At 28.3% G+C, this 23,983-nt stretch overlaps 1 protein-coding gene across 1 annotated transcript; it reads right to left on the reverse strand.

Annotated features, from left to right (window-relative positions):
• Nucleotides 1-1,023: 1,023 nt before the first annotated feature.
• LOC125817719 (uncharacterized) lies at nucleotides 1,024-23,813 on the reverse strand. The gene is made up of 6 exons (XM_049497267.1): nucleotides 23,685-23,813; nucleotides 2,676-2,789; nucleotides 1,982-2,104; nucleotides 1,562-1,725; nucleotides 1,287-1,485; nucleotides 1,024-1,191 (listed from the first exon to the last, which is right to left on the reverse strand). The coding sequence occupies exons 1-6, from the start codon at nucleotides 23,811-23,813 to the stop codon at nucleotides 1,024-1,026; spliced, it is 897 nt and encodes a 298-aa protein (XP_049353224.1).
• Nucleotides 23,814-23,983: the final 170 nt, after the last annotated feature.

Genomic DNA, 23,983 nt, shown 5'->3' on the forward strand with positions numbered 1-23,983 from the left:
TTATGGAGAACATGTAATGATATAAGGCATAAAACATAAACAAACACTCAAACTTGTCCTCTTTAAATATGCACACCTAAAAACCTCATCTCGTCTCCATTGTATCAGTTGGAGGACAAAATTATCATCTAGACACCTCCAAAATTTACGCATAATGTAAGTGTTTAGTGTCCATGAGACACAATGTGGATGAGTTGGAGTGTTTAGTTGCAAATTCAGACCAAGTTTGAGGTGTCTAGATGTGCACTCTCAAAGTTGGAATGCTTGCTTGCCAACTAAGGCCATGTTTGAGTGTTGGGTCTGCGTATTATGCCATAATATAACCTAACATGAAAAATCAATTCCCAAAAACCTTGGCCGTTATAGAGAGGTCTAACTGTATAATGAAATGATTTGTGATATGCAGAAGAATTGGGAATTGATGGAAAAGCTTCTGCAGAAGGAGACTGAGAGATCTGCAATTGCATGGATAAAGGCCATACTGTTTCTGGTAATTGGAATAGAAATATTAGGACTACTAGCTGAACCTCTCATTAAGAGCGTAGGGAGTTTCTCCAGAGCGATAAGATTCCCCGTGTATTGCAGACATAGTTAAATAATTAAAAGTGTGTTTCTCTAACGACTTTTACTTTTAGATGAGATGATCACACAATTCACGACAAACATTTAGGTCCAAAATTTGCAACACAGCCTCAGTACATGAACCTAACAAGATCAAGAAGAACCCAAATCTCCATATTTTGTCAAAAATAGTTGATTATTACAACTGAAAAAATGTAAAAACTCAACTAAAAAGCGGAGCCTCGAGGCTAGATGAAAACCTCTCTTCTGTGATTCACATTTGACAATGTTTTCATGCACCAACAAGTATATAAAATTATCTACAAACTACCCCTATAAATGGCAGGACAATCACTCGAAGCAACGCTCTCTATCATGTAAAAGAATTAAAGCCCCACAGACACACCTCTAACGCAAGCCTTACGCACCAGGACATCACAAAAATATGGCATGGACTAACTTCTATAGCTTCAGTTCCAAATCAACATTTCCTCCTACTTCAGTATGAAAGTCACTTCCACGAGTTCCTTCTTGACCTATCTGCGTCTTTGCAGATGGGAAGAATCCGAGGATGGGTTGTTGAACTGATATGCTTAGTCCTGAAGGTGGGGTATGCTCTGCAGCAGCAACCTGTAGATTAAACACGTTCGGAAGGTAGTGAAACCGAGTTCAAAAAGCAGAGTATATGAACAAGAATATAAATGCTTAAGTCCTTTTAGTCTCACCCGAGAGGGAGCATAGTCGAATAGCTGAAGGCATTGTGGGGCTGAATCAGTTAAAGAGCACCGATTTACTGCTCCTAAATGTGGCAAAGCTGCTGCTGGAGGAGCTAATCTGAGAAAATCTCCATTCAGAGCTTTAGTTTCTCTTAGTGAAATCGATGGTTCGGACTCTGACAAAGCTCTCGACTTTGACACAACTTCTCTGTAAAAAATCCAAATGACTAATTATCAGGCTCACGAGTATTAAGATTAATCGATTTTCAGGTAAGATATAGAACCTTTTAAACACATTTCCCTCTTCTACATTGATTGAGCACTCGTTGCTGCTGGAGGCGGATTCACGTGATCTGGATACAGGGGAAACACAACACTTTTTGCATTGAAACGAAGGGACAGGCGGGTATTCTGGAGAGAACGGATAGGGCCTCTTCACGCTCGCCATCTATATTACATCACCAACAAACCAAAATATAGCTATTCAGAAAAATAGACATCGAATTTATGAGCATACACATAATACTGTTTTTTTTGTTTTGTTATTCTAGCTACATAAGATACTCTTTATGGCCATTATCTTGGAACTAGGGGATCAAGCATACAAATAGTACGCAAGACAAATAAATTGAGACGGAGGGAGTATTAGTTTATGGCAACTGAGGGGATTTATTCATTTTTATCAAGCAAACTAATAGAAGTACCTCAACTTCTTCAGGCAAATGAGGTAAACATTTACAGCCATAATAACTTTGGTTTGAAGGGGGTTCCATCTGAAAACTTTGTGCAGATGATGATGATGATGAAATCCCTGATGAGATATTCACCTACAATTTCCACAAAAAAAGCAATTTTCCTCAGCAATTCAAACACAAGCAGCCACGAATCTAACCCGAGACCCCTCGTTAAGTATATATGAAGGGGTGTCCGGTGCACTAAGTTTTCGCTATATGCAGGTCCTTAAAAGGACCAGAACACAAGGGTCTATTATACACAATCTTACCTTGTATTTCTGCAAGAGATTGTTTCCACATCTCGAATTTGTGACCTCCAGGTCACATACAAGGGTCTATTATACACAATCTTATCTTGCATTTCTGCAAGAGATTGTTTCCACATCTCGAATCTGTGACCTCCAGGTCACATACAAGGGTCTATTATACATAATTTTACCCTGCATTTCTGCAAGAGATTGTTTCCACATTTTGAATTTATGACCTCCAGGTCACATATAAGAGTCTATTATACACAATCTTACCCTGCATTTCTGCAAGAGATTGTTTTCACATCTCGAACATGTGACCTCCAGGTCACATGACAAATAAACTTATGTTACGCCAAGGCTCCCTTCTGGTTAAATACGGAGGAATACTTAAAAACTCAACGAAGCTGACTTACAATTGATGTAGAAGTAGAAGTTTTCTGATACTGTTGACATCTTTGTTGCAGGACAGTAGGAAAGTTCAAATTATGCCCAAAAACTACACCATGATGATCAACTTTTTGACTATACTGATCACCACTCCACAAGTTAGAGCAATTTTCAAGAAAAGGGGTTGATTGATTTGGTGTAAAGACACAATCTTTTGAAGAAAAATCAATTCTTGATGATGTTGGTATAGATTTGGGGCATTGAATTGTTTGAAAAATTGAATCTTTTTTATGTTGCTCCTCTAATCTAATCCTCTCAAGTTGAGCAACACCAAGTCCTCTTTGTGGGATTTTTTTTTTCTCATTCATCTTTTTTGATGCTCTAATATTAGCCATTTTTTGTTCTTGAACATCAAATGTTGAGCAAAATTTATATTAAAGCTAAAAGGGTAGCTATATATGGAAAGAAAATCCATCCATCACAAAATATTATGATTTTTACAAAGATACAGAAAAATCTGAGTTTTTTTTTTTTTGGTAAAACCCCAAATGGAAAATTTAAGGTTTTAGGGGGGGGGGGGGGGGGGGGGGGAATTGAATTTCAATCAATTGATTATATCAAATCTAGCAGGTCATGAAGTCAAGATTGGATATTTAAAGATTCATCTTTTTCAGAATGATGAGAATTTATAATACTTCTTTTTAATTTGTTTGTGTTATTTCCTTTTTAGTATGTGTAAGACAACACTATTAAAAGACATTTAGTATATTCTATGTATCTTTCCAGTTTTTGGTAATTCTTTAATTATAATTTTTCAAGTAATATGTGTAAGACAATAATATTAAAAGACATTTAGTATATTTTAAGTATTTTTAATTTAAAATTATAAGATTCAAAAATCTTATTTATCTGTGTCAAAATAAATTAAAACATAGGGAGTATGATTATTTTACGTAACAGCCAAAAGGGTATCTATATATGGAAAGAAAATCCATCCAGCACATAGACTATCATTCTTATATGAGAATATTTTTTGGTAAAACTCCAAATGGAAAATTTAAGAGGAATTAGAGAAAATCTATGGTTTTAGGGGAAAATAATAATAATTGAATTTCAATCAATTGTTTACATGAAATCAAGCAAGTCAAGATTGGGTATTTAATTATATGAGAATATTTTTTGATTGTTATAATAAAATACTATTATAGAAAATAGGGATAAGGGTCTGAAAAATACTCCAACTTTGGTCGGATTTGCTGTTGCGATACTAAACTTTCACCAGGACCTATTACCTTCCTAGACTATTTAATACCGTATTTTTTACCCCCTGAACTATTTAATAGTGTATTTTAAAGGTATGTATGTGTCCACGTGGACACATTACTATTTATAATTTTGCATATTTTTTATGTCGACATGGGCAAATATATATGTTTAAAATACAATATTAAATAGTCTAGGGAGGTACTAGGTCCTCATGAAAATTTAGTATCGCAACAACAAATCTGACCAAAATTGAGATATTTTTCAGACTCTTATCCCTAGAAAATATATAATTACATGAGATTTAAAAGTTGATGGCAAGGGAAAGTAATGATCTTTCTGTAACAAGCAGTTAATTTGTCGAGAAACTTTTTAATTGCTATAGCGAAATATTTTTATAGAGAATATATATTAAAAATTGATTCAAAAAAGAATTTTACTATTATAGTAAAAAATTGTTGCAAGAAATGACTATTATAAAAAAGTGTTAAAAGACCATATATATATAAACAAAATATATCTACCACTAAGACTATGATTCTATTAAGATACAGAAAATACTATTTATTTTTTTTGGAAAATCCCCAAATATTGGAAAATTTAAGAGGAATTATAGAAAATCTAAGGTTTAGGGGATTTTTTATTTTTTTGAATTTCAATCAATTGATTACATGAAATCTTGCAAGTCATGAAGTCAAGATTGGCTATTTATAAGGGAACACTGAACATTCCTCGTAAAATCTCTCACCAAGAATTTCGTTTGTCTAGATATTTTTTATTTAATATAACGAATTGTTATTATAGAAAACATAGTCATATAATAACATATGATTAAAAGTTGATTCTAAAGGAAATTTGATCGTTATAGTGACTGTTTTATAAAAGCATCAAATGCCTGAATAATTTTTTAATTCTATGTATAGTAAAATATTGTTATAAAGAATATAATATAAAATTAAAAATCGATTCCAATAAAATGTTATTATAAATAATGAATTATAAAAAAAATCACTCACCAAAAATTTCGTTTGTCTAGATATTTTTTATTTTATATAACGGAATGTTATTATAGAAAATATAGTAATATAATAACATATGATTAAAAATTGATTCTAAAGGAAATTTGATCGTTATAGTGATTGTTTTATAATAGCATCATTTTCCTGAATAATCTTTTAATTCTATATATAGTAATTAAATATTGTTATAAAGAATATAATATAAATTAAAAGTTGTTTCCAATAAAATGTTATTATAAATAATGAATTATAAAAAGCTCGGACTATATATATTAATAGAAAATCTAGGGAAAATATATTTTAATGAATTGATTACATGAAATCTTGCATGTTTTAGAGTCAAAGTTTGGCAAATATATGGGCACAATGAATACTCCCCGTTAATTACAAAAAAAGATTTTGTAACTTAAATGTGAATGATTTGTAGAAATGGGAAAGAAAAATATAATCAAGAAAGATAATATTTTTTTAAGAAAAATAAGAATATTTTAATTAAGATTTAAACTTTAAATGCAAATCTAAAGAAAATTGATGATCATTTTCAACAATATTGACTAAAATGTGTGAGTTTTTTTAAAAAAACAAGAGACATACAAATAAAAACTGATCTATAATAAATCGTTCGACAAGACAAACAAATGTGGGTCCCTTTTTGTTGCATGCATGCAAAGCACCACAACAAACACAAAGGGAAAAAAGGAGCAAAAATTAAAATTGAAGATCACATTATGTGACACAATTTTTTAATCTATTCGAAAATGAATATCACTTTTTTATAATTAAAAATAATTTAATTTTAATTATTATTTTTATTTATTCTTAATAAAATAATTTATAGTCACACAAAAGACTAAAGTTTGTTTTAAATTACAAAATTTAAATATTTTATTTTTTAAACTTTTTGTCAAGTTATATACTTCCTCCGTTTCACAAAGAATGACCTCCTTTCCTTTTTAGTCAGTTTAAAAAAGAATGACCTCTTTCCTTTTTTGGTAACATTTTACTTTTTGCTTTCCACGTGACATGTTTAAGACCATAAGATTAAGGGCAATTTTGTACATTTGACATAACTTTAATTTAGGACCACAAGATTCAAAAGTCTTCTTTATTTACTTAAACTCCGTGCCAAGTCAAACCCGGTCATTCTTTGTGAAACGGAGGGAGTATATATATATATATATATATAAATGATGCCATATACATTAGAATGAAGAGTGTAACAAAAAAAGATTCGAATATGCTCCTTTACTATTCGAAGCAATGGCGAGGCCACATGTACTTAAGGGATGTCAACTAACATTCCTTTATAAAAAAAAAAATATTTATGAAATTCTGATTCCGTCACTATTTCAAAATTGTTGAATTTTGATATTTGGTTCATTTACACTTTGCAGTTAGCACGTATCTCATATTTTCTCTTGTCGTTAACAAAGTTACATTGTGAAATAATGTCAACACAAATTTATGATTTGAAATTCGATAAAATCTAATAACTTTAATCAAACTTTCTATGTATTTGTACTATGAAATTCATTTTATATTATATATATAAATTTTCTCTCTCATATTCCATTAATTGATGATTTTGTCTTTGCTAGACGATGTTTTATAAATTAGGTAATGGGCGAATTTGAAATTTTAACATTATAAGTTTGAATTCAGTATTTTATAACATCTCGCATCTAATTTATTGAGTTTGAAATTTCTTATTTGTAGTATTTATATATTTAGTAAATTTTTTAATATGTATATAGAATATTAAATTAAATTTATTGGGTTCAGATAAATATGTACTTAGCTTATCCACTATATTCCTTGTGTATTATCCTTCAACATACTTTAAACTCTTTAAAAAAAAAAAAACATAATGGAATCTCTCTCTATATATATATATTGAAAGGACACTTGCGTCAATATTTATAAAAATAGGAATATACTTCTCTTTTTGTACTTTAAGAATATTAATCCATAAAGCAAAAGGTTACAACTCAATCACATAAAAAAAACTAAAAAAAAAAACTATCACAATCACTATATATACGAATTATATTTAAGGGAAGGGATCGTACAACAACTTGTTCATTTAAAATTTAAAATTACAAAGCATTACGAGGGCCATATATAGGTGCGTAGCATCAGTTCCGTTCAGAAGCGAATTCAAAATTTACGTATATTTAGTGAATTTAACATTAAAATTTTTGCTACGGAACCGTTGCACTTAGGACATTATCATACTTTATATGACAATGTTTATTGGATGGAGAGTTTAAGAAAGGAAGAGAGAACTTTGGCACGTATACTAAGTATACGTAAAACTTATGATCTTATACATGTCATGACATATTTCAATGACGGTAAAAGTGTGACATTAAAGAGCAAATGAAAAGTTTAAGGTTAATTATAGCTAGGTACCAAATACATAAACTCGTCACTCTTCTGATCTAGAACACATTGAAAAAAACGTGTCAAGTAAAATGGAACAGAGAGCTCATAGACTCTTTAGCCTCATATCTGCTTTTGTCCCTCCTTTCTTTGAAAATTACAAAACTACGTACCCTAATGATGTTTAGGGTCAGGTCCTCCGGGACTTAACCGTTTCACATTATACTTGATTGCATGTCTTAATCTTTCCTTAATAATTTCTCGGGCGGTCTCCATCATCGTTATCGTCTCCCCTCTCCTCTGCGAAGATTTCCCGAGCGGACGACTTTCGGAGGGAGGACATGAAAGCAAGATAATAAGAATCAAGCATAACAAAAACCTAAAATTAGCCATTCTTGAAGATGGAGTTGTTTTAATTTGCAAGATAACCTTGTAGGTAATTGGCATGAATTAGTGTGTTATAGGTCTCTATTGGGATGTTTGGGGTTTATATAGGCCATTATGATCCTAATTAACTTCATTAATTATATTTAATTAAGGAGGGGCATGAATTAACATAAGTATGCGGCGAAGATGAAAAATGCCACTTAATTAGGTCATCAGTACACTTCAACCACTACCTCGATCTGTTCCATTTTACTTGTCACGTTTTTATTATCAGAGTCAATTATTTATCTATTTTTTAAAATTAGATTAATTTATATTTAAATATTAAAAAATTATACGAAAAAGAGTACTATAAATTACAAATTTTCTAATATCAATATGATAAAAAATATATATATCTTAAAATGTTGGTTGTCGAAGTTCATTTCATTTAACTATCAAAAAATAAAATATGACAAGTATTTTGAAACAGGTGGAGTAGATAGTATGATATAGATATCACGTAGATTAATATGTTGTTTTTGGATCCGGCTCCTCTCCATTACCCCTTCCCTCCATTTCGTTAAGTGTACGTCTAGATTAGAGACACGTGTCATATTTAAAGTTTAAAGGTTAAGATTATATTATATTAACAAATATCATAACCATAGTTAAGTCAACTAATTTTAGAAAACTACTCTCCAAATTTGATAAGGATTACAATATATTCTATACAAAATTTGATATTTATTAATATCACTAATTTCATACTATATTTTTGTATTTAAATATTAAATTGTAAATTAGTGGATATATATATATTTCTTGATGCACCTCTTTTTTGGTTTTTTGTTTTTTTGTTTTTAGTTGATGGTCATTATCACACCGTGAACCAATGCATCTCAAGATTTGTGATGATATAATCATACTTCATTGCCAAAGGATAATATATATACCTAAGCAATGCCACAAACAAAAATTCTTACAAGACAATTTTAAAAACTAAATACATTATTTTGTTTTATAGACGTAGTGACGCTTCATTCTCCTAACACCTTCCACTTCTCTCAAAAATCATAAAAACTACGTCTAACCTTCAACGAAGAAGAAGACAAAGTTATAAATCTGACTTATTATATTCGAGCTAGCAGAGCTTAAATTAATATATGTGAGTGAAACTTATGATTTAAATGTATAATTTTTCGATGAAAGATGTTGAAGTGAATTTTTTTTTATGGTACGTGGCTTAGCCACTATACATAATATAGCCCCAACCCTCACTTTCCCCATTGAGGTTCTGAAAGGTCACTGTTCCTATCTTAGCTCCTTTTCATCACCAATTATTTATTTAATTTGTTGAATTAAAGCTTAGCTAAGCCTAGATTCCTTTAGGATTGACACTTTATTGTTTTTATTTTCTTTTAATATAGCACAATAAATTTTGTGTAATTTCATAATTAGATTTGGAAAAAATAAGCTATACACACTTTATCCTTATGAAATTCTCTTTCAAGCATATTTTTGATATGCTAGTGAAAGAAGTTTCTTACCTTTTGTTTCGCTAATGGGCGTGTTGGTGCAAACTTCCTTCTTCATGTTCATAGGATTAACCAACCTAGAGCACAAGTGCTTGTATAGCAATAGGCTATTACGATCGATGTAATTGGCGACAAGAGCTTATTCCTTCTTATGAGTTTGAATGTTATATTTACCTTAAAGCTGCTTAAGATGGTCAAACTTCACTATTTGATTTGATGCATGTGCTGAAAGCGATAAAAAATGATTTATGGAGTAGAATATTTGTTTATGATTAACCCTCGAGAATCCTCCTTTATTTATCTGAGCTTGAAATTTGGTAATATGAACGAGCTCACACTGACATATTTTATTTTATTTTAAAAATAATATAAATGATAAAGTATTCTCCCCACCCATAATGGCTATGATATTATGACTAGGTCATGAAAAGAGGTATTATATCTCGATTTCACCAAATAATCGTACCTACGTTTAATTTAAAAGAATGTCCTTTGCTTTTAGCTCCTCTCACGTACCTATTATTTTATAATGTACCATATTATATTATATTATATTATATTATATTATACTATGTGTTTTTATTGTACTTTATTATTTAATTTCAATAAATATAATATTCAGATAGACTATATACACATTGTCAAATATCAGTGATTGGAATGATAAATCTATAAGAAAAATAGAATACTAAGTAAAATTCTTATAAAAATATAGGATATAAAATAAAATTATTAAATAAAAAAATATATGACGCAATCGATACCAAATTATATATACAAAATAAAATGAGTCATCAAATTATGGATTGTAAAGAACATGTAAAAACAATGAATGAATCATAAGCCAACTAATCCAAAAATTGATTGGATTGAAATGAGTAATGCCAACATAGGTCTACTAAAGGGTCCTGAGTCATGAAATCCCTTCCCCACTCCACCCCCACCCCCCACCCATAAATCCACCTATTTTGTGGTTGAAATTTGAAGAATAAATTGTTAATTTTGGACAAAAGGTTATTCATCTAACTTTTATATAAAAATTATCTTTAAAATAAATATTATGACCTTATTTGAAAATGTCTAAAGTTAAAGTTATCTTTAAAATAAATATTATGACCATATTTGAAAATGTCTAAAGTTGGATCTTGTGGATTAGGGCGGTTCAAAATCGAAATGAAATCGATAATTTGAATCGAAAAAAGTTATTGATTTATTGATAATGAGTTATTTTTTTATTGGTTTCGGCAATGATTTGGTTTTTTATTATCGAGTTATTGGTTCTTAACGGTTTGAGGTTTTTTCTTAACAGGTTAACCGATAACCCGTAGTAAATTAATAATTTAAATTTATACCATTCATTATATAAAGTTTGACTTAATGTTTAATTTCATACTTTTATTTCTTGTTGTATCAAACTCTCGGTCATTCTACAATGTGCTAGTGTTTTTCAACTCATATGCATAATTCATTTGGTTTATCAACAGTGGCGTAGACAGAAATTTCATGAAGAGTGTCCAAATTTTAGATAGTAAATTAAGAAAAAAAATGTTACTTTACATGGATTAAAACCTAGGCGGTGTGTAAGGTTTGAGCATTCCCTAATTGTCATTTTGTTTCTAAGTGATCTTCTTCAATGTTTTTTTTTAATATGTTAAATTTTAACGATTAATTCGATAATCGATCCATAATTAATAAGCCGATAAGTTAATTATTTTTTCTATAAAGAAACCAACCTTTTCTTCCCATTAATTATTGCTTTCATTCTCGTGGTGCCCCTTCCTTATTAACCTAATATATTATCCAGCATTAACTTCTAACTAGTATATACTTAATTCTTTTCTAAGAAAGTATAATTAATTGAAATAGAATATTACTAGTTCATATGCAAATGAATATTGTAACCATAAAAATTAAAGTGTCTTTTTATGGGCTTAGCAAAAGATAATTTCTCTAGTTTAAAGTATTGTTAACTTATTTTTTTTATTCGAGTAGTATAAAACAAGTAAAATTCTATGTAAATTAGTAAGGAATAAATAATATTTTTCCTTCCAAAAAACATCTTCTTCTACTAATGCATATTTTTTTTATTGACACACATATTGAGGAAATAATTCATACACAAAATGAAATTATTGATAGATGTCTTTTCATAGAAAAGCGGAATTTTGTGATCCAATAGAATAAGAAGTGATCACCAATTATCTTTATAGTGAAATATATTGTGAAATAAAATTTCAAAAGTATCAAAGAATTTTCTGTAATTATTTCTAGTATCGAATGAGTCAAGCATCCACTTTGGAATCTTATTAAACAAACATGGTGATATTATTCTTCTATTAATCAATAATTTCGATTTTTTCAAAAGTATCATGGTCGTCCAATAAAAATAACTTGTGAAGTTAAGCATATACTCCTATATCATAATATCGTATGACTCTTAATTTACTTTTAAAACTAAAACTAAAATGAAAAATTTAAAGTTAGCAAGTGATGAGACTTGATCAAGTGATTGAACATCCTCCATCATCAATTGATGGGTAAAAAATTCAAATTACGCTAAAGAAAAAGTGGGAATATTATTAATTTTCCTAAGGACGGGATGAAGAATTAAAAAAGACAAAAGAAGAAGAAGAAGAAAATCTAAAGTTAAACTATTTTTAATATATGAATCTATCGATAACAACAATATAATAAGGGAAAAGGTCCTGATTTACCCCTGAACTTTATGATTTGGAGCTGATATACCCTCCATTTAAAAAAAATGGCTCATATATACCCCTGTCGTTATAGAAATGGCACATATATGCCCTTTTACTTAACAGAATAATATTTAATAAATTAAAAAATCATTTTTTTAGCTTTAATTTAAGAAAATGCCATGTGGCATTTAAAATACCCCACCTTCCACCATACCCACCCGACCCAATTGGAAACAAAAAAAACTCAACCACTCAAATTAACTTCACCCATTTCATTTCATCGTTTCCACCTCAACAGAAACAAAAATAAAAAATTTTGTTAGGATCCGGTGAGCTCTACGATCCTGAGATCGGGAATGTAGAAGATCCACCATTGAAGCCAATGGTAATTTGTGAGACAGAAACAAGGATGAAAAAGAGGTCTTGAATATTTGAAGGAATAGGAAACAGGGGAATCAAGCAATGATTTATGACAACTTTTGATGAATCTTATTAGGCCTTATGTAATGGATTTATCAACTTGTGTATCATTTAGTAATGAAATGAACATGTTTGAAACATTCAAAAATGAGATAGAATCATCAATGACTCGTTGACATTCCACGTCGGAGCTAAAATCATATTTCAAGAATCATTCGAACAGCAGAAATGCTTCTCATTTATCACTAATATTTCATCTTCGAGATGACTCCAAATAAATCTAGGGCATCATCTAAGCTATCTACTAAGCTACTTCAAAGAAGTTTGTGAAAAATGCTAATTTCCGTCGTAAGTTAACAATTTTGAGACCCATTGGCTCTAGTTTAGAGCTCACCGGAACCCTCACAAATTTTTTTATTTTTGTTTCATTTGAGCGTGGAAATTGAAAAAACCGAAATGAAATGAGTTGGGTTAATTTGAGTGGGTGGGTTTTTTTGTTTCCAATTGGATCGGGTGGGTATGATGGAAGGTGGGGTATTTTAAATGCCACATGGCATTTTCTTAAATTAAAGCTAAAAAAAAATGAATTTTTAATTTATTAAATATTAATCTGTTAAGTTAAAGGGCATATATGAGCCATTTTTATAACGACAGGGACATATATAAGCCATTTTTTAAACGGATGATATATCAACTCCAAATCATAAAGTTCATGGGTAAATCAGGACTTTTTCCCATATAATAATAACAATAACATATTTAGTATATTTTCATAAATAAAATCTAAAAAAGATCAATAAATGTATCTCAATATATCCTCGACTTAATAAAAAATTATTTTCAATATATCCTCGACTCAAGAATCTATGATGATACATATAATTTTAGTCCTTTAAAGATTGACTTATTCCTTCTGGACTCCACAATATTCCACCATGTTTTAATACTAAATAAACGTTATTTTCTTAAAGGGAAAATGATGCAATTACCAAAATTTTTGGTGCGTCAAATTAGTTGTTATATTTTACTTTTTAAGAGTTAATTTTTATTAATTTGACTAATATTTTAAATATATATATATATATATATATATATATATATATATATATATTAACATAAAAAAAATTGTAATACTTTTTAAACACATTATTTAAAATTTAAAATATATGTTGATTGAATTCAATAAGTTTCAAAAATTAGTCAGATTGGATATAGGAAAGCAAAAAAACAACTAATTTAAAATGGAAGGAGTAGTTTATATACATTATCTATCAACGTGAAACTATTGTTGGGTGTATGGGAACACACATGGAAGAGAAAATAAAAGTTAATTGTAAAGGGTAAATACTCTTATCGATATCAGGTCTTTTGAAGAAAAATGTGCAAACTTGGTACAAGAAAAATAATAACACATTTTACAAGAGTATTTCTTAGTTGATTTAGTGCAATAATATGGTATCAGAATCGATGATTCGACAAAATAAGTAAGAAAATGGTGAAGTACTGATGGTATGAAGCTCAATTTAGTGTATTTGCTCGTTTATGAAACCATTTGCTACGTACCATAATCCGTAACTTTAATTTGTAGACATATACACAAATTATCATTGATTGTGTGTGAACAAAATCTTACGAGAAAAAGTTATAATTTTTAATTAAAGAATTATATGATATGAAACTAATAACTTACTTCTCAATCACATCAAGAACTAACATTATAACAATAACTTGGACATTATATATATATATATATATATAAAATTACAATATGCTCAATTCACGATGGCTGGAGGCCACATTACTAGATTTCAATCCTCCTTATCCCTTTTGACTCGAATTATATATTCTTATATATATAAAATAAACTAAAGACAAAATTATAATAAAATCGCATTTATATATATGAATTCATGTCATGAATTCTATAATCTTAGATTCGTGTCTGTTTCGATCCTTTGGGATTAGAGATCTTATAAGATACCCTAGTGATGTTTAGGGTTAGGTCCTCTTGGGACTTAACCCATCGTACTTAATTAATTAATGCTTGATTCAATCTTATTTTCGTCTTTGCCTCTTTTTGCGATTAAAGTTTAGAAATCCACCCTAGTGATGTTTAGGGTTAGGTCCTCGAGGACTTAGTCGTTTCACGTCATACTTGATTGCATGACTCATTCTCTCCCGTATAATTTCTCGGGCAGTTTCCATCATCGTAGTCTCCTTTCTCTTCGATGTAAATGGCTCAAGTGGACGGCTTTCAAAGCGAGGACATGAAAGCAAGATAAGAATGAAGCATAACCAAAACCTAATTGAACTAGCCATTGTTTCTTGAAGAAAGGATTAGGAGAAAATTAACCTTTTGTTAAGAGCTCTTAATAAGGTAGTTAATTGCATGAAATGTAAACAATGTGTGGGTTTATATAGACCATTATGATACTAAACTTCATTATATTTAATTAAGGAGGGTCATATATCAAGTAGCACAAGTGTATATATATGCGGCGTGAAGAATACCACTTGAAAGAATAACTCAACTTTAGTTTTATTTTATTACTTTCCATTTGGGTGTGTTTGGTATGAAATTATGTTATACGATTTTTTCATGTTCGATTAATTAAAACTTTTAGAAAATATTCTTGCTAGAAAATAAAATTCAACTGAAGAAACAAACTTTTCTAATGATCAAGTAGGAAGAACAAGTTTCACAAGTGACATTATGTACTGATTGTGTCTTTCAAGACCTCCAATACACCTTATCTTCACACCCGACAGTCTCTGCCACCCCCACCCCATACCCCTATAACCCCCGCACAATCTTCACCTCCCATATATATAGTTATCTAAATTATATACAAATTCATTGAATGTAATATTTTATATATATATATGTACAAAGACACAAAAATAGGTAAGAAACATATTTATTTTTAGAAAAAATATTTTCATTCGTACCAAACATACCCTTAAGCCATTTGAATATTAAAAAAAAACAAGTGAATATTCATGCAACTTTTTGTGTTTGTTTTTGTTTTTATGTGATGGTGTACGTGTGACATACTTTGGTGCCGTCTATTATTTCATTTGATGAATCAATGCATCTCTAGATTTGTGATTATATATATTGCTAAAAGATATTTACATAAAATTTAAAAGAGTTCTAGATTTATGTATGCGTAAAAATTATTTACATAACTATTTTTTTTATATAATATTATATTATTATTTTGTTCGTAGACATCTAAATTTAATTTCATATGTTACCCGCTAAGTCTTGCGAAAACGGGAAGAAGCCCATGTTGAGTCACATGATTGGTTGCCACAATCACACTAAAGGTTGCACCATAAAAATCTACAATTTCTAAATCAATACAAAGATATTTAAATGCAATTTACATCATTTTAAGGGCCTGTTTGGTCATAGATTTCCAAATAATATTTGAGAAAAAAATTGGCAAATAGTATTTGTCCATACAATTTATTATTATTTGGCAAATATTTTTGCAAATAACCCAAATTCTCAAATACTAGAAAAAACTCTCAAGTCTCATTATTTGGGAACTTTTAATAATGAAAATTTTACACCAAACTTTTATCTTTTACAAGAACACCCTTTATAGTAGTTGTTTGCTTTGTTTTACATAATTTTTTACGTGAACATCAAAGTAATGATGGAATATTCAGTGAATATGAAAGTGATGATATGGTTGTTGATGAAAATGATACAATCGGCTTAGGGTAACAAAATCATGTGTCATGTAATACAAACATATGGTTAGTTTTGATAGTTTTTAAAACTTATGGGTATAAATCAAATTTCTTAAAAAGGTGAAATATATTTTTCAAATACTATGGCCAAACACATGGTGAAATTTTCACCCAAATAATATCTGCCAAAAATATTTGGAAATTTATGACCAAACGCTAGCTAAAAAATAATTATAGATGAATCTACTTAAGAAATACAATTAATTATCTATATTAAATGTATGAAATCTATATATATATATATATATATATATATAAACCTGGATGTGAAACATGCTTATGTGGCGCTCTCTAAGGCCAATAAACCTATTTTTTTATTTTCTCCTTTTTTAACATTTTTTAAAATATTTTTCCTATCAAATAAAATAACTATTTCTTACCATCTAACTGAAAGCAATTATCACATATTCATTGCTTAATTTAAAGCGGTACATCATAGGTTATAACAGAACATTGCCTTCTTTGTAACAACCCAATTATGACATGTCTTTTGGCCTTCTCCCCAATCCAATTAAAACATTTACCTGCTTAATTATCACATTCAACCGTTTTATTACTGTATTAAATAATAATAATATTTAATTGTCAGTTTTTTAATTAGGACTGAGTTGTATTTAATTGTGTATATCTATTTTGAAAATCAGAAAGTCCAGAAATTCTCAAGGTCACTATTCAAAACTCAAATTCATAACAATATTCTTCATATTGCTAAATTTTTTAGATCTTTATTGTGCGAGTCAATCTCAGATCAAGAAAGAGTGATTTTGCTAGACAAAGAATGATTTTGTTCCGTGTTTAACAAAAGAAGAGGAGAAGGGACCAAGAAGCTCTTCAAAGATCAGAAATTCAACCAAAACTTCCACACTTTTTTTGTTTTTAGTGAAATAGGACTAATGGATTATTGTTTTACTCTTTGAATTTTTCAGAAACATGAAAAAATGAATTTCATGTGGTTGTGATGATTTTGGTTATTTTTTGTTTCAATTCAAGTACAAGTAATTTCAAGGTAGTTTTGAAGTAGGATATAGACAAAATTTAATATTGATATTTACATACCTAAATGTTTAATCGTTATTCTTATGACAATTCTTTTCTCCTTTTCAATAAATTTATACAACGTAGTTCTTATGCATCTTTTTTTTTTTTTTTATAATTTTGGTACAAACATAGTTCTTATGGATTATTGTTGTACTCTTTGAATTTTTCAGAAACATGAAAAAATGAATTTCATGTGGTTGTGATGATTTTGGTTATTTTTTTGTTTCAATTCAAGTACAAGTAATTTCAAGGTAGTTTTTGAAGTAGGATATAGACAAAATTTAATATTGATATTTACATGCCTAAATGTTTAATCGTTATTCTTATGACAGTTCTTTTCTCTTTTTCAATAAATTTACACAACGCAGTTCTTATAAATCTTTTTTTTTTATTTTATAATTTTGGTACAAACATAGTTCTTATGCTTGGTACCATGTTAGTTAAACCTTTTGTTTAGATATATAAATTTACGAAGTTAGGCATGACGAAAAAAATCTATATAGATTTCTTATTTTTTAATCTTTACCTTTGTAATTAATGAATTGTTAGCTATGATTTGTTTTTCTCCTCGTCTTTTAGTTTTAATATGTTTCTTTGCATGTGTAAGTTAGTTTTACTGTGAAGTTTTATGCTTGATTAGACTTTCTTATCAGTGGAAAGTTGGAGAATTTATAGCTCACACTTCTTTTTTATTTGACAATTGTTATAAATTATTCGTTTGTGCAAGAATAAGGTAGAATATCTAGGATCGAACTTGAAATTAATTTATAGTCTATTTATTTGAGATATAAATTTAGGTAGAATTATAATTTCAAAATAATTTTGTCGGCAAACCAAACAATTTTTCAAGGACTATGGTGGGAGCATGATGTATTGATCCAATCTCCTTCTTTAAAAGGCATTTTGCAATACAAAATTAGCTAATGTGTGGACGAATATCTATAATTTTATGAATAAACATCTTTTGAATATTAAATGATTTATTTAAAATGACTACAAATAGAAATTATTATTGTGATCACTAAATCTACATCTTATTTCTATTAATACAATTTTGATTTAGTTGTTATATCAATTTTCGTGCTTCATTTTCTTTTTTAATGTATAGATTTCTAAGATATTAGCTTTTAGTGATTTTATTTAAACATGACATGTAATTCTTTTCTTCCGTTTCTAATCTTCCCCTAATTGTTACTTTTGATTTTAAGATTGCCTTCTCTTGGACTAAAATTCTCTAAATTCTTTTGAATTTAAATGTGTATTTTATTATGTAAAAATCAAAATTACATCTAAATATGTTAACTAAATAACAGTTATTAATTTTTAATAATTAAATTATTTATGGACAAAATATACGTAACAAAGGACAGGCTACAAGACTTGTATGTTACACATTCTTTTTTTTTCTTTTTTCTTATGAAAGTATTTTTCCTCGAAAACTATGTGACACTTTTATTCCTATATATATATATATATATATATATATATATTTTATTATTTTTTATTATTTTTTTTGCAATTCTTTATCAATTAAATAAATTTATAAATATCGCGCGTAGCATGGACAATTTCACTAGTAGTAGTATATAATAACATGCCAAATTATGTTAGTAATGTAAAAATTATATACATTGTGGGGTGTCCAAGCCATAATTAACTTAATACTAAGACTTGGACTTTATATTGGCTAGCACATTAATGGAATTACATAACCTTGAAAGGTCAAATGAGTCTTATTATATAGCTTTAGCTCCTTTAATTTTCTTCAACCAATTGTTATTTGTTTTTTTGTATCGAATTATTAATTAGCAGAAAGCTTAATTATTCTTTTAGAATTGACGTTCGTTTTGTTTTTAGATAAAATAAATGATAAAATATCATCTCCCCCATCCACCCATTAGACTATGAGACTATTACATAATGGCTATAAATATTTTTGATTGAGCATTTAAATACGTAACTTATGTAAAAATAAATGATCGAATATATACATATCGAGTTTATTCAAATATTTTGCTCGTTGAATTTCTTTTTAAAAAAATTATATCTATATTATTATTGTCCTACATAATTAAAATAGAATAACTAAAACGCGAATAATATAACATAAAAATTAGCCCAACATTGCAAAACACAACAACCAAAACAGATAATTCAATACAAAATTTCCTTATTGGAAACTCAAACTTTTTTATTTTTTCATAAATAAACCTCCCTTTTTCTTCCCAATAATTATTGCTTTCATTGTCATGAAGCCCCATCACCTTATTTGACTTCTTACATTCAATCTTTTTTTTCCACTTTATTTGACTTATATATTCTCTAATATACTTTTTACTTTGAAAATTATATTTAAATATATTTAAATATGACTACTTATTTTAAATTTATTTTATAAAAGGTATAATCAAATATAATTATATATTTAACTCTAACTACATAGATGCCTACCTAATCTCTTCAACCTTATGAGTCAGCAATCTCCTAATATATAATATTTTCAAATCAAAAGAATCTTTGTTCCATAAGCATATTAGTATAATATTTTCAACCACTAAAATATTTTAAACTCATAATACTATATTTTGAATGGTATAATGAGCTCATCTGAAAAATAATAATTTTAAAAAACATTTTTTTTAAATTTAATTGTTTGTTGTCAACACTCTCTCCTCGCATGCTGACTTGATTCTTTCTTATGAGTTCAACACAATAAAATAAAAATCTTAGATGTGATTTTGAATAATATTTCGTCTAAAAAATTTAAATTGATAAAAAAAAATTATTTACATAATTATATCTTCAACCTACCAATGATTTAATTGTGGCCTTTGGGGGGTTACTGGATTTTTCTTCCTTCTGGACTCCACAAGGTTAATTCCACTATGTTTTCTTGTTATTTTATAAAGAGAAAATTATCCAACAAACCAAAAAAGTGTTAGTTTTGGTCAACCATATTAGATATATAGGTCCACACATGACACAATCCCCCATGATGGTGTGTGTATATATATAAAATAAATTATAATGATTTTTTTTTTTTTAAAAAAATTGAAATAAAAAATAAATATTTATTTTGTGGCTGGGCAAGTTACTAGGATATTAAGTTTTTTCCTATATCCCTATTAGGAAAGTTGGAATGTTATCATTTATCCACTGAACTAGCTAAAAATTATCACTTCAAATTGAGATTGGCTGGGATTTAATATAAATTCAAAAGCTAAAAGATTTTTTTGAAAAAAAATAATTTAAAAACAACCAACATTAATGATTTGTACTTCTAACCATTACAATACCTACAAATATAATGAAACAAACTACTAATACTCTAAACCAGAAGAGGAATTAAATCAACAAATATCTGATCTTAAATAAGGTGATTAGAGTTACTAAGCAAGGGGTTTCTTCTATTCATCCAATTTATTCAAAAAAGATAGAACACTTGTTATAATCTCGAATATTCCATAAAATCTCAGATATCTACAAAGAGATCAAGATGTTGAATATTATTTTTCTGAAAGCAAAATGATATATATCCTACGTTCTTGATGATCAAGTATATCGAAAGGAGATCCTTAATTATCATCATATTGTTCGAGAAATACTTTACTAATTAACGATCCTCAAATTAGAAAGAATATTTAGGAAAGAAGAATCAAGGGATAAACAGAGAATTATACTCACAAATATTCATCAAAAAAATCTATTTCATAAATTAAAAAACTTTTAAAAAAAGTTCTTTGTTATTTAATTCAAGGAGATTAATTGCCTTTGGATTTAATATATTTATTTATTTGATTCCCCCCATACCTTTCAAAGTCATGATACAAGATCCTTTTGAGCATATATATTATATATAGCCAATTATCTTTCTTGATTACATAGACTTTCCACTAGTAGCTAGGGTTTTAAGTAAAGTAAGATTTAGTTGACATATAATATACATTACTACTCTATCATGATAATAGGGTTTTAAGTAAATTTTAGTTGACATTTAATCCATTACTATTCTATCATGATAATGACGATGCATAATAAGAAAATCAACTTCATGATGTAGTATTGCTTGTCCATGTATATCCATATGGTATTTTCTGCATAATTACGTAATAACTAAGATTTTGGTAGTACTAATTAATTAATTATTATTTGACTTTCTAAAAGTTTCTTTATCCATGTATATCTAATTTTGGCACTTGATGAAAATCTTACAAAGAAACCTAGTCATCCACCTACAATTTTTATTTATAAATTAGTCGTTATTCTCTAACTTATGATTTTTCCGATTATAATATTTTAGATTTGATCAATCTTCAATCGAAGCTATATATATATATATATATATATAATATATGCCGTCTTTAAAATTCACTTGCAATAAGGTTAGGGGGTAAATAATTACCCGTAAAATTAAAGTGTAAAAGTAAGTTTTATTGTCAAGTTCGAGGGTGTTTTTATGTATTTTCTCTTAGACGATATATACACTGCTGAAATAGTACATCATTTATCATACACTTTCCTCTAATTACACATCTATTATAAAGGTTTTGTGTAAAAATTTTATAATATAAGGGTATATGTGATTAATTGATTCCATGTAGTCATTGCCTTATACTAGTGATTATCCCCATTATTAAAAAAAAACAAAAACTTATTTCCATTAATTCATCAAAACTAATAAGATCATCATCAACCAAATAATGTAATAGCTTTTTGCAGATTAATTGTTTGTTATATGTCAAAATTCGTGTTTTAGTTATAAAAGTTCAAATCCAATTTGAAGTCGGATATTAATTATTTCTTTTTAAAAATACTTTAATCCAAACTTATTTTCCGATTTCATCCTCATAAATTTAAAATAAAGCATTTTCGTCTCTTTTGGCAAAACGTACAATTAAACACAATTATATTCGATGAAAAAAAAATACAATAGAAACTTGAGAATGAAGGATTACTTCTAATTCTTCATTCGAAACTAACATGTGTCTACATCAAGGTGCGATTCGTGTTAGGGTTTTGCCCTGATCTTCTTACCATAATTTAAGATTTATTTTTCCTTAAAGAAAAGACAAAACATTACCATAAATGTTTTTACTTTTCCTGAAAGGAAAATATAATATTCTTTCATATTTGGTTTATTCTTTCCTCTTAGGAAAAGGTTTTGGAGTAACTAGTTCTTTTCTAGTAGGAAAGGTTTTAGGACTCTATAAATATATGTTTGTTTCTTCTAACACAATAATAATAACATCCACGATATAGTCGTTTAAGAGTCTTGTTTATGGGAGATTTATTCTCTCTAAAGTTTCAATGTTTTTCTTTATATAAGTTTTGATATAATAATATTTTGATTTTTAGTATAAGTTTTTGTTATCTGATTTATCAACCATATGATTTGCAAATTGTAAGCTTCCGCATGACGCCATAATCACCCCTTTCGAACCCAACAATTCGTTGAGTTAGGACAAAGATAAAGCCGCTCACCAAATATTTCAATAGCGTTCTATCTAGATTTTTTTATTTTGTTTTAGATAGACTAAAAATGATAATTAATATATAATATAATCTTATAATATGACTTTATAAATGAATTTAAATAAATTGAAAGTCATTTGAAATTTATGACCAAACACCTACAAGGTCAAAATTATGGGTGAAAATTGTTTTCATCCTTTCAACTTTGCTTTTAAATTCAAACTCCCTTCAACTTTAAAAAATAATCAAATTTCCCTATTTATCCTATGCGTTGTCCATTTTATTCCAGTTTATTACTCTTTTTGTCTCTAATTACTTGTCTATTTTTTAATCGACATACATATTAAGAAAACAATAATTGATATAGTGAATTTACCATTTTATCCTTATTAATTATGAAGTGAATGAATTAAAATTTTAAGATTTTCAATAAATTTTACCTTTTTCAAAATTAATTGATTGAGGATATAATAGGTCAAAAAAGAATGTCTTGTTTTTATTTGTCAAAATGGACAAGTAAAAAAAAAAAGAATTAAACAAGTAATTAGGGACAAATGGAGTATATAGATATATCTAATTTATTTTAATGAAAAACTTATTTCTATTAGTAGAAGATAATTTAATCATAATTAAGTAATAAATAGGTATACACAAAACACTTACTTTATGTTAATATTAGAGAAAATTTTAAAACAAAATTAAAAGTGAAAATAATTTGCACCCCAGAATTATATAAGTATTTATTTAGCGTAATTTAAAAGCTAAAAATAAATGGCACAGAAATTTAGAAAATGGACAGAAAATCTAACAACCTCATCACTGTCGGAAAGTGCCAAGTCATCATAAAAGTTGACTGAAAATATATATATATATATATATATATATAAATAGTCAAATTAATATTTTTATTATTACAAAAAATAAAAAATAAAAAGTTGACCGGAGTTCAATCCAGCTTCCGATCATCTTCTCCGACCACTTCTACTTAAAATCTCTCAAATCTCAAAACCCTAACTTTTTTCCATCAACATTTTCGATCGCTTCGCTTTGTTGTTTTTGTAAGTTTCTTCTCCGACCAGCCGCCGATCATCTCCGATCATCTTATCAAACCCGCCGCCGATCATCTCCGGTAACTTCTGGTTCTTCTCTTCTTTTTGTTTGTAAATTTCATTTCCGGTCATCTTCTCCGATCTGCCGGCGGTCATCTTCGCCGATCAGTTCCATTTTTGTTCTCTTTGTAAGTTTTAGATTTTCAATCGGCTTCGCTTAAATTGTTTCCGATTTCTTCTTTTGGAAACCCTAACTTCCCAAATTGGGGTTTTTGTTATTTTCAGGTTAATGGATTCAGAAGAAAGACGGAGAAATGGTAAAACAC

This window comes from Solanum verrucosum, unplaced genomic scaffold (assembly GCF_900185275.1).
Source record: "Solanum verrucosum unplaced genomic scaffold, falcon-dt-bn FXZP01000280.1, whole genome shotgun sequence".
NCBI classification, from domain to species: domain Eukaryota; kingdom Viridiplantae; phylum Streptophyta; class Magnoliopsida; order Solanales; family Solanaceae; genus Solanum; species Solanum verrucosum.